Genomic DNA, 13,976 nt, shown 5'->3' on the forward strand with positions numbered 1-13,976 from the left:
AATCATTAAGATTGCAGGCGTGAACCACTACGCCCAGTTATTTTTTGTGTATTTTCCCCCTACTTATACAAGAGAGTTTATTACGTGCATTGTTTGATAACTTTTCATTTAATCTCTCCTACTCCAAATCTATCCATGGAGATTTTTTTTTTTTTTTTTGAGATGGAGTTTCTGCTCTTGTTGCCCAGGCTGGAGAGCAATGGCACAATCTTGGCTCACTGCAAGCTCTGCCTCCCAGGTTCAAACTATTCTCTTGCCTCAGCCTCTCAACTAGCTGGGATTACAGGCATGGGCCACCACACCTGGCTGTTTTTTTTTTTTTTTTTTTTTAGTAGAGATGGGGTTTCACCATGTTGGTCAGGCTGGTCTTGAACTCCTGAACTCAGGTGATCCACCCACCTCAGCCTCCAAAGTGCTGAGATTACAGGCATGAACCACCGTGCCCAGCTCAATAGCCCTTAAAAAAAAATCCTTTATTACAGAGATTTCCAAATATATACAAAATTAAAAAGAATATTGAACCTTTCTGTAACTATCACTGAACTTCAATGATTCTCAATGAACAGCCAATCGACAGCAGCCCTTTGGAATCGAGCCCTAGAAGAATTTAGTGATGCAGCGAGCACGGGGCTTGCAGGCTGGAAACTTCGGTTCAGTGAGCATAGGAGCAGGGACCACACCTTTGGAAGATGAGTAAACTCACCTCTCCTTCCATCCCTCCATCCCCCAGTCACCTGGGTACTCATCTCATGCTAGGCACTGGGGCATAGTATTATTTATGCCTGCTTTGTTTCTGCTTACGAGAACTAGAAGACACGAGCTGTCTCATCCCGTTTGTGGGCAGAGGTTACAAGGCAGTGAGGCGTGATCCTGAAAGCGAGGGGGTGCAGTGAGCATTGAGAAAGGAGCGCCCACCTGCCCAGTAGAGTCGGGAATTATAGAAACCTGAGACACACCTTGGGGTTCTACATGTGCCAGGTGGGGAGCTAAATGAATCCCGATGCCCACCCAAGATCAGAGCCCTAGGAAGAGGAAAGGGGGGCGTGTGGGTGGGTGACAGTAGAAGCCGTGGACAGAGTTCTCTGGTAAGCAGAGACACACTGAACAGAAACAACTGGCCCCCAGTGCCTGGGCCATCCATCCCCAACAGGAACAGTTCACACACCTCTGGGCCATCCTTGATGGGACTAAGGTGGGCAAACACCATTTTCATTTCCTCTTCTATAGAAGAGGAAATGAAAGTCCAGGAGGATTAAAAACCTTGACCCAACTCAGGAGGCTGGTAAGGGGCACAACAGTTTCAGCCTGGGGCTGCCTGACTCTAAGCCTGTGTTCATTCTCCAGGCCCCCCATCTCTGGGGCCCCACAGGAGAGTCAATACTGCTTTAATTGGACAGGTGAATGGCAGGGCTGGAGCTGCCCAGAGGAAAGCCAGCAGGGGAAAGACCTGCCAACCCCACCCCTCCAACAAAGAGCACGAGACAGGGCACAGGCCAGGAGTTTGCTTCTCTCCTTGGTCTACAAAAAAAAATTGGACTTAGCCAACAACAAACACTGGCAGAAACTACGGCTTATAAAGCTTTTGCTAAGTTATCTCTGGTTCCTCCTAGCGACCTTGATGCTTTATCACTGTCCAAGGGGTCCTGGCTTGGTTCCTTTCAGCGGTGATTTCAGAGAACAAACAGGCTTAAAGAGGGAAGGGCTGGAGACCACGCAACTGGTTTTAAACCAGGAATCCAGACCAGAAGTGCTGGCTCCAGGTCTACTGCCCTTTCCACGGTGCCACGCTGCCTCCCGCAAAACCTCCACAGTGCCCTTGGCTAACGAGGGGCCCCTGTTGGAGGTCACAGGGCAGGAAGCCTTTTCAGAGTCCCTCTGGGGGATGAGTGGACAGCAGCTCCTCTCCCCAGAGCTTCAAAGCCCCATCAAGGAAGGAGTGAGAATTGACCTCCTGAAGTGCCCGTGTGTGTGTCGGGGAAGTGGACTGGATTTCTTGATTTTCATTTTTAAAACCTCATGCACAGAGTTCCTTATATCTCCCAGGTCCCACTGGAGTACCAGCTGCAATTTCAGAACCACCTTTCAAAACCTCTGCCCACTCACTGAAAGCAACACGGCCCTTCACAGTCTGGCTTCCTTCTTCTGACACACAGCCCTTCCGCTCCAGTGGAGAGTCGCCAAAGATCATGAAGGGTAAACGGTCTCCTCTGGACTCCCGGTCTGGGAAACCCGTTTCAGCCCCAGCGGGGAGCCCAGTGGCCACTGGTGCTGCCCAGGGGCTGCTGTGGGGCAGAGATAACATGCAGAGGAAGGGTGGGGTGGCAGGAGCCCTCCCAGGAGTAGGGCTTGCCCGTAAACAATGAGCTGCCGCCTGGCCTGGGCAGGAGGTGATTCATCTCCCCCGCTGCTCAGCTCTGGCTGGCTGTGCTCACCGGGCACCGAGGGACTGGGGCAGCCTTGGCCAGGCACGGACGCCTCCCTACTCCCTGCACAGGTCGGGATCTCACCCCAGCACTTCTGGAAACTGGCTTGACTTCAAAATTCTGGGTGTGTCCAAGAAGGGGCTTGGTGTGGAGAGTGCTCAAGTGCACCCAAGGGAGCACAGCTCAGCCATCACCTGAGAACTGGCTGGGTTTTGTGATCAAGGTGGCAGACGGCACGAACATGGGGCTCGGGGTCTCCTGTCTGTCCATGGCCAGAGGCATATATGGATAACAACGGCGACCTCTTGGGCCACCCCTCCAAACAGTGTCCTGGGCCTCCATCACCCTATCGTCAACCCTGAGGCAGTAGTCCCAACCAAATGGGGGACATATGAGCTTCAACATTTGCCTGCAAACAGAATGCAGGAGAGGCAGTGCATCTGAGATGCCAAGAGGTAAAAATACGGCACTTTTAATGGGCAACAGACCCCAGGTGGTGCGCGGGCAGACCCTGTCCACAGTGCTCAGCTCCCACACTGCATATCCTTCTGGATGGAATGCCAAAAAGAAGTTCCTCTCAGGTGGCATCTGGGGAGAAGTTCCCAGTCCTGAAATATACAAAGTGGCACCTCCCATTGGGCAGTGGTCACTGGGCTGCATGGTCCTTTCAAGTCCTAGGGTGGCCCCTCAGGTCACTGCTTGGCCTTCTTCACAATAGTGCCCACAGCAGAGATGACGGTGGTCTTGGAGCCGCTGGCGCTGGTGGTGACCGTAACAACAGCTGGCAGGGTGGCCGTGGTGGTGAGGATGGTGGGCTGGGCTATCGTTGTCACTGGGATAGCCGAGTCCCACTTGCTCTTTCTCTTTTGAGCATCTGGAGATAAAGCAAGAGAAGTCAGGATCACGATCCACCAAGGAGCGGGTGCCCTCTTTCCCTTCCCCTAGCGGGCCGGCAGGGGCTTAGGGAGCAGAAACCGAAGGGGCCCATCCCAGGCTCCGTGTGTGTGTGGAAGGAGGCAGGGCATCTCTGCAATCTACCTGCAACAGCTGTGCTGGCGGTGGTAGTGGTGGTGGCCGTGGCATTGGTTGTGGTGCCTTTCTTGGTGCCTGTCACAAATTCAATCTGAAGAGGGAGAGGGAAGAGAATCAGACTGGGCAAAGCTGGGTGTCCACAGCCTTTTGCCATCCGTCAGCTCCTGGGGAACAGGAGCTTGGCACTACACAAAGGAGGCATTGGAAATCAACTCTGCTGTGACCATCTTGGGGAGGGTGAGGTGTCTAAGAAGAACCTAAAGGGGATTTTCACTCTTAAACAGTACCGGATCCCTCCCGGCATCACCAGGTCTCTGTACATCCCAGCACCCCCCACCCACCGCCCCACCTCATATGCCCAGAACCGTTTGGCCAGGCCCCTCCTCCTCACACCCAGGAGGAGGTGGCGCCCGCCCGCACAGGGGAAGGACAGCTCCGGTCCCCAGGCGCTGCAGACACGTCCCTGCAACAAGCCTGGGGTTTGGAAGGGAGAGGGAAAGAGAGAGAAGGGAGATTCAATGAAGGTTTAAGAATGAGAAACCCCGATTATCCCCTTGAACCAGCTCCCACATTCCTGGCCCAGCAGCCAGTGCCTCCAGAGGGCCACCAGCATGCCCAGGCCCACAGCCCTTCTGCCTGGGGGTGAGGGAAGCAGTCTGGAGGCTGCAGCTGCTTGAGGATGGTCAGGCCCAGCCAGAGGTGGGAGGAGCTGGTGTCCTGATGCCCAGCTCCAGGACTCTGGTCACAAAGGGAACAATGCCCAGAGACAAGGCTTTGGTCTCACAGCCAAACTGATGCTCCTTGAAGAACCCAGACCACACTGCCGGGGAACAAGTGACACTCAGGGTCCTAACATGGGACCTAATAGGCAGCACCCAGGCGGGCCAATGGGGTCAGCTCTGGAGGCCAAGAAACTCACCGAGCAGAGCAAGCTGGGCCTGGCACTGTCTCAGGAAACTATTTCCCTCCCTTCAGGTCGGAGAGGGCACCCATGACCCGAAGCAGACAAAGCCCCCCAAGGCTCTGCAATTGCTGGGGCACAATGTAGCAAACAGGACGCCAAGGGCGAGGCAGCAGACGAGCGCCGTGAGCCCAGCAGGCCTGCTCAGTGCACAGGCCCTGCTGAGGGGGTCAGAGCCTCGCCGAGCGATGACATGGGGTCAGGATGGGGGGCAGCCTGGACAACCTCTGGGCTCAGCCAGCAGGACCCATGCACTCCACACATCTGCCTTTTTCATCTGCGAGGCCTGCCATCACTTACTTTTGTTCGCTCCTTTTTGGCCTTTTCCAATTTGTCCATCTCGACCTTCTGTGCCTTGGCTATGAAGACAAGAGAAGCTGTTACCTTCAAGGCAGCCCTGGAGCAGCTCTGGGCTGAGGGCGCCTACTCTGATCCCTGCATTCTTCTCACTGGGCTGTGTCCTTTGTGCTAGGCAAAATGAAGTCAGCCCTTGGTCAGCACACAGCAGGGGCCTTCAACTCCAGGGCTTGAGGGCTGCATGCCCTGCGTTTGTGTCTGGAAGGGCCAGCTACTCCTGAGCTCCAGCGAACTGCCGCACAGGGGAATACAGGCCCAATGGGGACTACCTTCCTACTGACTGAGAGAAGCTGGAATGAGAGACTATGATCTAAAATGTTGGCAATGAATTCAAATTAAAAGACAAAATTCATGAAGGCCAAACAAAGCACCTCTATAGGCCCATGGGCTGCAGGCTCAGGACCTATAGTCTAGGAGTTTGGGCCTTCTGACATTCCTCCATTTCTCCCAAACTGGTACCTTAAGAATAAGCCATGCTTGCCGGGCGCGGTGGCTCACACCTATAATCCCAGCACTTTGGGAGGCCGAGGCGGGTGGATCACGAGGTCAAGAGATGGAGACCATCCTGGTCAACATGGTGAAACCCCGTTTCTACTAAAAATACAAAAATTAGCTGGGCATGGTGGCGCGCACCTGTAGTCCCAGCTACTCGGGAGGCTGAGGCAGGAAAATTGCTTGAACCCAGAAGGTAGAGGTTGTGGTGAGCCGAGATCACGCCACTACACTCCAGCCTGGGTAACAAGCAAAACTCCGACTCAAAAAAAAAAAAGAATAAGCCGTGCTCCCACTGGCCTCGGAGCATTCTGCCTACACCTGCCTGGCCCCTAAGCCTCCTCAAACCTCAGTTTGAATATAGTTTCGGCAACGAGGCCTTCCCATCCCTTTGGCCAGGTTAGATGACCCTGCTTGCCAAAGCTCCCTGTACCCAGCAACTCTGTCATCATCAACACTCATCGATGCTGGCATTACTGGTGTGACGTTCCATGTTCTTTGCTGTGGCATAAGCCTCTTAAGTCAGGGGTGGGTCTAGCTCATTCAGGCCTGTACCCAGCCCCTCCCTTGAACATGGCCTGATGTAGAGGAGACCCTGAAACATGTATCACCTGGATAACCAACTGATTAAATAAAGGGACAGTCAGGTGGGCAGATGAGGTATGTGGGAGGAGGGACAAAAGGCTACCTAATGCCTCATAGTATGAGTCCTCAGACCAGCCATGGGGATCAAACATATCCTGCAAAGGAAAAGCCAAAAGTTGCAGTTAGTAGGAACCATTAAATGACAAATGACTCAGAAACCCAAGTTCCATGCCCGAGTCTTTCTGTGGAGCTTCCTAGCCTGGGGTCCCCTTACCCGGGGCTCAGCTGTCATTTCTGGTCTCTAGCCAAGGGGCAGTCAGCAAGTGCTAAAGAATACGAGAGCACGATGCCCCTGTCCAGCGACCCCCAGGTGGGCCTACAAGAGCAGCAGGTCCACACATGGCCCTGTCAGGGGCCAGGCACCAGGACGACCACCGGAATCTCTTTATCGGACTATTTCAGAACAATAGGGACTTAAACCAAAGAGATGGGGACTGTGCTTTTCAAACAGCGGTGCCACTCCATGGACCTTTCTGTTGCTGCAGGTCAAATCCCATGGAACAAACACAGGACCCTGGTGTCCCTATCACCCTCCAGCCCCGTGTGCCAGACGCACCTTTGGATAGTTGGTGCCAAGCTCGTCAATGGCACAGAACTGGATCAGCTTCTCGTAGATGCTGAAAGAAGAGCACGGGTGCTGAGCAGGCATAAGTCCACGTCCCTGCATGACGCCTGAACCATTCAGCTCCCTGGGCTGACACAAAACCTTCAAAACCTTTAAACCCAGCTCAGTGGTTCTAGCAACCTTCCTGATGGCCCTCCACCCTCCCAGGGAGACGGACCTGTTAACTAGGGGCCGGGAAGAGCATGGGGTCAAGGTGATGGCTAAGTTTTGTCTCACTGACCTTCAGTCTGCATGGCTGGGTTGGGCTCACCACACTCAGGTCCACACAAAGGACATGCTCTTTCCTGAGTATGTCACTAGCTTGAGCATTAAATGGAATAAGACCAGACATAGCTCTGGTCCTAAGGCCTCTCACCTATATGCAAAAATCAGCTTTTTAGAGTTGGAAGATGAACCTACAGTAACTGTCCAGTCTAATTCCTTCCGTGAGGACAGAGGCTTTGAGAGGTCATGTGCTTTGGGCTCAGAGGAGGGACAAGAACTCAGCTAGGTCTCCCTCATCCCAGCCTAGGTCTCGGTATGTACTGCTTTATGTGTTTCGTCTCAATCTTGAATGGCAAGCCTCTGGCTGGGTTAATGCAGTCTGCTGTGTCCAGCAGGCGCACAGTGTAATGACAAGTGTGGGTGATGGTTTGGGCTCAGGGCTTTTCCTCACCACCTCCTTGGGAACGCCTTAGCCCTTAGGTCAACATTAATAACTCAGTAAACTCTGCAGGCTCAACTCAAGGGAAACTTACCTGGGGTTCCGAAATTCTTTCTTCCTTTGGATAATGTAGTTCATATCCATTCCCTCCTTTATCTTTCGTTCATAAAGCTTCTGAATCTTGTCCTATGGAAGAGGAGCAGAGGGCGCGTATGACAGAAGCCCAGATCCCTCCACTGTCCCAGCCCCTGGTCACCAGTGTTGTGTGCGGCATGAACGTGAGGCTCCAGAGCCATGCAAAGCCCAGCTTGACCTTATGTTAAAATTTAACCTACTCTTTCTCCACCCTGCCTTTGCCTAGAGCTGCACACAAGTAAGATAAACTCAGACCAGGCTGCTTCCATTGCTGAGGTTTCCTGACACCCTCTTGATGACAGTATAGCGAGCAGTGAAAAGATCACATCAGAGGAGCCATGGAGAAAATAATGAAGAAAGCCCCAACCGGTTAATCAGTTCCAGAATCATCTGAAGGAGGGTTCAGGGCATTGGTGTTGATATGCAGGGACTGAATCCTGGTTTTAAATTTTAACATGAGGTCAAGTCCTTAGCAGAACTGTGACCCAGAGGAGACTTCGAAAGGGCTATGTCCTTTTGATGGGAGGCAGGAATCGAGTTTTTTGAATCTGGTCTTGCAAACTTTTTATGGGGTGGCTCACAGGTGGCTGGTCCACACCAGTTTATTGACAGCATCAAGGGCTGACTGCTTATCTCTCACCCAAACTCCCCTATGGGTCACTGCCTGGCTTTCAATGGGATAGTAGAGAACCACCCGGAGGGATCCAGGCTTACCTACTGTGGTCAGTGCCACAGGTGTCCACAGCCCATGGAGATGATGCCCAAAGTAGATGGCATCAGCACAGCCCAGTGCCAACGAAGAGGCCTAAGACACCAGAATCTCATGGCAGTAAGGCGGGCACTGGCCCAGGGCAAGATCTACCTACAGCCTCCCCTGCAGTGGGAGTTAAATACAGATTCTCCAGAAGGAAAACATCTGAGGCACCGCACCTGCAAAAGCGGGTGGGCAGGCCTGAAGGGCCCAGGTGACAATATTTAGGATATATCAGGAGGGGTGATCTACTCCCCTTGTTAGAGGCCACATCTTTCTACTGAGACTGGTCAGAGCAAGAGCTGAACTGTAGAGAGGTCTGTGATATAATCGCCAAAACTGAAGAACCTCTTTCCTCCAAGCTATCTCCTCCAGGGTAATGGAGGGAGCCATACATAGAAAGCTCAGCAACTTGAGGAGGACCCATGTCTTACAGATGACTTGGCTGCATCTCCTGGGCCATTAGATCAGTTCTACCACCCCAGAGGAACTAAAATGTTTGCTCAAGTGGCATGGTTTGCACCATCAGGAGGCACATTCAGCACTGGAGGCTGTCGCTGCTGTCTCTGCTTGGCAGGTTGCTGGAGTTGTCCTTACAAGCTGGGGCTTGTCTGGTTGCCTGGCATGGAGGGTGATGTGATTCTGGGTGGTGGTGGTGGGGAGACGACTCAGCAATGGGAGGAGACTTCCAGGAAGGGAAGAGAATCTGCGCTGCATCCCCGGTCCTGACTCTGGCCCTCCCCCAGCTTGCTGCACTCTTTAGCCTCGGGTCCCATTAGTCATCCATCCGTTAGGGTGGTGCCATGGGCTTGCTGTGTAGTCGGAGGCACCCAGTGTTAGCTCCAGGATCAAAGGTGAAGCAGGTGGTCCAGGAGCCATGATTGTGCAGCCACGGGTGCCTATTTTATTGTTCATCACAAGGGAACCCACAGAGGGACAAGGAGAGCCATGGGCTGAACCCTAGCTGTCCTCCAAGGGAGTGTAACTGCACTAAAAGCTTCGACTCCTTGGGATTTCAAAACCTCCAGTCAGGTCTGCACATTTTGTCAGGCAAGAAGCTACTGAATCAGCATTTTAGAAATATATCAGGATAGAAAACTTATAAGTGCTTGTGTTTTTTTATTTCTGTAATTTATTTTACATTCTGATGGTTCCTCAGTTTCTTAGCAAAGCTCCTTCTGAGAAGCTCCCACTGGCCCAGCAGGGCTGCACAGAGAAGGTTATGTTATTTTCTCCACCTCTGCTTAGGACCTCACTGAGAGCAAGCCAGGGCTGCCCTGCTGGAGGAGCACCAGGGGACATGGCAGTGGGTGTAGGAGCCGACTCCCGTGATGAGGCTAAGAAGAGGTAAAGCGGATCCTTCCCACCTGGCAGTTTCTTTATAGAAGCCTCGGTCCCTTTCCCTGCCATGGTCTCTTCAGGTTAAGACCAAACCAAACACGTAACCCAGGCTATTTAATCCATCCGGCCTCGGTAGCCAAGCCTCATGCTTACTTGTAAGTGATTTGAACATCTGCCAGGGGGTTCTGGCGGGATCTTGATTTCATCAGGCGACATGTTCCGAACTCTTTCAGAAAAGGAGGCTGTTGAGAGAAGAGGGAAAAATTCTGTAGGTGGGGGATTAGCACAAGGGACAGACATGGACAAAAAAACATGAGCACATAAAATGTTTCCGGGTAGAGATAAACACTATGAAAACAGCACAACTGAGTGTTTGGGTGTGGCCTCTCTGAGGTGTCATCTGAGTTGAGACTGAATGACCAAAAGGGGTGGGCCATATGCCAGCTTGAGCGAAGAAAAGTCCAGGTAAAGGGTGTAACTGTATGCAGCAGTTAACTTTTTTCCTTTCATGACTATAATCCCAACATTTTGGGAGGCCAAGGTGAGCAGATCATTTGAGGTCAGGAGTGAGACCAGCCTGACCAATATGGTGAAACCCCGTCTCTACTAAAAATACAAAAATCAACTGGCATGGTGACGCATGCCTGTAATCCCTGCTACTCAAGAGGCTGAGGCTCGAGAATCGCTTGAACCCGAAGGTGGAGGCTTCAGTGATCCAAGATCGCGCCAATACACTTCAACCTGGGTGACAGAGTGAGACTCTGTCTCAAAAAAGGAAATAAAATACATAAAATAAAAAAATTAATAAATAAGAGAAGAGATGGGGGTTTTACTCTGTAACCCAGGCTAGAGTGTAGTGGTACAATCATAGCTCACTGCAACCTCGAACTCCTGGGCTCAAGCAATCCTGTCTCAGCCTCCTGAGTAGCAAGGACTACAGGCGCATGCCACCATGCCTGGCTAATCTTAAAAGTTTTTGTAAAGATGGGATCTCGTTATGTTGCCAAGGCTGGTCTTGAACTGTTGGATCAAGCCATACTCCTACCTCTGCCTCTTAAAGTGCTGGGATTATGGGTACGAGCCACTGTGCCCAGCCCATAATGGTAAACTTTTAAGGAAAGAGTCAGCAGTGTGCTGGTAAATGTTTAACCACCATGGGGATGGGGAAGTGGGGAGGCATCATTGGAGTGGGGATGGGGAAGGGGGGAGGCGCATGATCTGTATGATTTGCCATTTCTTGTGGTGTAAATTCTCCTGCCACGGCCAAATTTAAGCCCTCAAGGTGAAGTCACTGAACCCAAGGTCAGGAAGAGATGTGCACAATAGGCTCACAATGTGAACCAGCTCCAGCCTACATTGGGTATGCCTCTGCCTAGGCTACAGGAGAAACAGAACTCAGGGTTCCCAAAGCATCCAAAATGGCCTTGTGCATAAATGATCTTTTATAATTATTAGCTTAGAATCTTTTAAAAATAAACCAATCAACTCTCTCTTACCCACCTCATTCCTGAGAACAAAAGGCCTGATTCTGATGGGAAAAACCACAACCCCCAGGGAATAATTTCCTCAGAGATCTGCCCCTGCCCAGCAGGCCTTGCTCTCTCCAGCCCCTTCCCAGCAGCTTCTGGCCACCCTGGCCCTGCAGTCCTGCTTGGGATCGCTGGGACAATGCGCTGTTTGTTGTTAAGATTCTGTCTGTGCTCTTCAAAATACTCTCTCATGAAAAGGACCATACAATGAGCAAACAGCAGGCGGGGCAGGGTGGGGCAGGATGAAGAGAAAGAATGAACAAACTACCAGTAACACTCAGCAAGCACTTACTGGGTCCTACTGTGTGCAGGCCCCAGCTAACCCCACTGCTAAGCTGCCCAGGCTGGCTTCGCACAGCCTGCCCCTTCTCTTCCCAGGCCGGGTTAATGTTTGCTTAGTAGATAAGGTGCTTTGATCTCCGCCTGGAGTTTCAGTTACTGTAAAGAACGCAGTGCTGAGGAGGGCTGGGGACAAGGCCCCCAGACTCTGCCAGTCCAGCTGCTGCAGGACAAGCCTATGCACACTGCAAATACACTCTGAGACAGGGGTCGAGCCTGGGGCCATCCTAAAAACAAGACTTCAAGTGCTGATTTTCACTGCTGTCAATGGATTCTCGTTGGAAGTGCCCCAAGAACAGAACACTAACCTGCCATTTTGGGTGAGGGCAAAGACTGGGTGACACATTGATCAGAGGTCCTGCTGCGGACCCCAGATGCCAGTGCAGCCCAAGAGCAGGGGACGGAGTGCTTCTCTTTGTCCAGCAGCTTCCTTTGGTCTGACTCCTCAAGCAAAGGTGACACCCAGATATGGCTGGAGTTCAAGTCTCCTCCTGACTTCCTCCTTCCTCCCAGCCCCGGAATAGGTGACAGGCCTAAGCCTGTGGCTGCAGAAGCTGGTGGAGAGCGGAATCAGCTTGGGGGGAGCTGGTCCTATCTCACAAGCAGCAGCAACAAAAGCAAGGAGGGCCCTGGCAGGCACTGGGCACATAAACAAGCAGGGTTATGGAGAGTGCGTATGTGTGCATGCGACAGAGACACAAAGAGTGCCCTTTGGCATTTGCCAGGAAAGCCTTTTGGAAAAACAGGGTGTGACCCTGTTGCCTCAGCAACCCAGCCACACTCTGGGGCTCACATGGTATACAGTGTGATAAGAGGAGAGGAACCCCCCTGAAGCCCAGGGCTTGAAATAAGATAATTCCTAGGAAGTAGGCTGGCAAATAAAGGGACACACATTCAGGAAAACTAGACACAAATGTACAACACAGAGTTTGGAAGCAACCCTTCAATGATCCTCTCCTTCCTGAGTCCCGGAATGAATCTGAGTGGAAGACATGAGCCCCACATTTATTATGAGCAGACAGAGCCTCAAGCCATGTCCCAGGACATACATAGAGCAATGTGTCCACAGTCCCTTGGAAGCAGTGCCTGGGTCTGTGGTGGCTACTGCCTGGACCTAATGGGGGTTTTCTCAGAGGCAGCCACACTTAGGACTTGAGAAGTCAGCTGTCAGCATGAGTTGCCCTGGTACATGCCCAAGTCAGACAACACCCATAGTGCCCACAGCTGCCAGGGAGGGATCTGCACAGGAGCAGCTAGTTGGACAGGCTGATGGGATGGGAGGGAGGGAGTGAGCTGGGGGCCCCAGGGGACAGTGGAGTATCTGCAGTTCCTAAGTGACACAGAGAACTCAACCGCACTGCCACACCAGTACCATTGCTCCAGGCTCAGGTGTGGGCATCAGCGAGGCCCTGGAGGGCACAGACAGGGTGTGCACGCTAGGCTCTGTCAAGGGGCTACAGAGCTGCAGATGCCTGTGGCTTGGCTTCTCTGATCTCCTGCTTTTTCTGTTAAAGCTAGAGCTATCTACACGCATGGACACGCTTCCCGTATCTGGTAAGCAATGCGAGTCTTGACACCAGAGTGGACAAAAGAAACTCAGGCAGAGGGGCTGATATGTGCTGCCATCATGAATAGAAGCCACTCTGCCTTCAACTAATTATGTCTTCAGTAAGAGGAGCTACACGAGCTACTTTTCACTGAGGAACGGCGAGTCATTAAAATGATGCCAGTTAAAAATCCATTTGTGTGCTCCATGGGTGAATGAGTAAACAAACTGTGGTGTATCCCTACAGTGAAATATTACTTGGCTACACAAGGAAACTCTGGACATGCCCAACAACATGGATGAGCCTCGCAAGCGCGGTGCTGAGTGAGAAGCCAGACAAAAACCCTAGCTCCATTTCTATCCCTGGTTCTCAACTGGGGGCAATTCTGCCCCAAGGGGACATTTGGCAATGTCTGGAGACGTGGATCATCCTCACACCTGGGGGAGGGAGAGTGCCTCCGGCATGTAGGAGTAGAGACCAAGGACACTGCTCTAACACCCTACAAAGCACAGGACGGCCCCACAACAATCATCCTGCCCAAAGTGTCAGTAGGGCCAGGGCTAGGAGATCCTGATTTATAGGAAATTGTCAAAAAGGCAAAGCTATAGTGAGGAGAGGCTGAGGGAGGGAATCACCTGTAACAGGGTCTGGGCATGAGGGAACATTTCGGAGTGATGGACATGTTCTATATCACGACTGTAGTGGGGGCTAATGCAACTATACACATCTGTCAAATTCATCAAATGGCACAATTAAAATTGGCAAATCTTACTCTATGTAAATTATACCTCAATAAAGCTATTTCCAAAAAGCAGCAGAGAGAGAAAAAGTGACAAGTTGGCCCTGGAAGCAGCTGAGGGCTGAGATGGCTGATGCCCACACACATTCCACCGCCTGCCCAGCACTGCTAGCAAGAGCGAGAGCATCTGCATTGGCATGTGACAGGTTGCTTGCTGATCCCCGGCCGTGCAGTCTCGAAGTGAACAGCAGGGTCGGCTCGGGTGATGGTGGGGAGAAAAGGCCGAGGCTCCCATCCACACCCACCCCGTGGATCACTCCCTTAGGGCAGGCCGTCGGCTTCCCAGCAGACGCACACTCTGCTTTCTCTGCCCTCAAAGCCAAATGTTGCACCTCTACACGTCACTTTATAAAGAGC

The 13,976-nt window shown here is 52.1% G+C and overlaps 1 protein-coding gene across 5 annotated transcripts in view; it reads right to left on the reverse strand.

Moving 5' to 3' along the window:
• Window positions 1-454: 454 nt before the first annotated feature.
• Window positions 455-13,976, reverse strand: part of SAP30BP (SAP30 binding protein) — a 41,161-nt gene continuing 27,639 nt past the window's right edge. For 4 of the 5 annotated variants that reach the window (XM_012453706.3, XM_012453704.3, XM_012453703.3 and 1 more), the window contains 7 exons: window positions 9,559-9,647; window positions 7,273-7,364; window positions 6,467-6,527; window positions 5,954-6,005; window positions 4,717-4,775; window positions 3,462-3,546; window positions 455-3,297 (listed from right to left, as the gene is read on the reverse strand). In XM_012453706.3, the coding sequence (XP_012309129.1) occupies window positions 3,116-3,297; window positions 3,462-3,546; window positions 4,717-4,775; window positions 5,954-6,005; window positions 6,467-6,527; window positions 7,273-7,364; window positions 9,559-9,647 (620 nt within the window). In that variant the 3' untranslated portion in view covers window positions 455-3,115. The other variant, XM_064369643.1, reaches the window with a different exon arrangement.

This window comes from Aotus nancymaae, unplaced genomic scaffold, assembly GCF_030222135.1.
Source record: "Aotus nancymaae isolate 86718 unplaced genomic scaffold, 86718_ANA_hifiasm-v0.15.2.pri h1tg000089l, whole genome shotgun sequence".
Lineage (NCBI taxonomy): Eukaryota > Metazoa > Chordata > Mammalia > Primates > Aotidae > Aotus > Aotus nancymaae.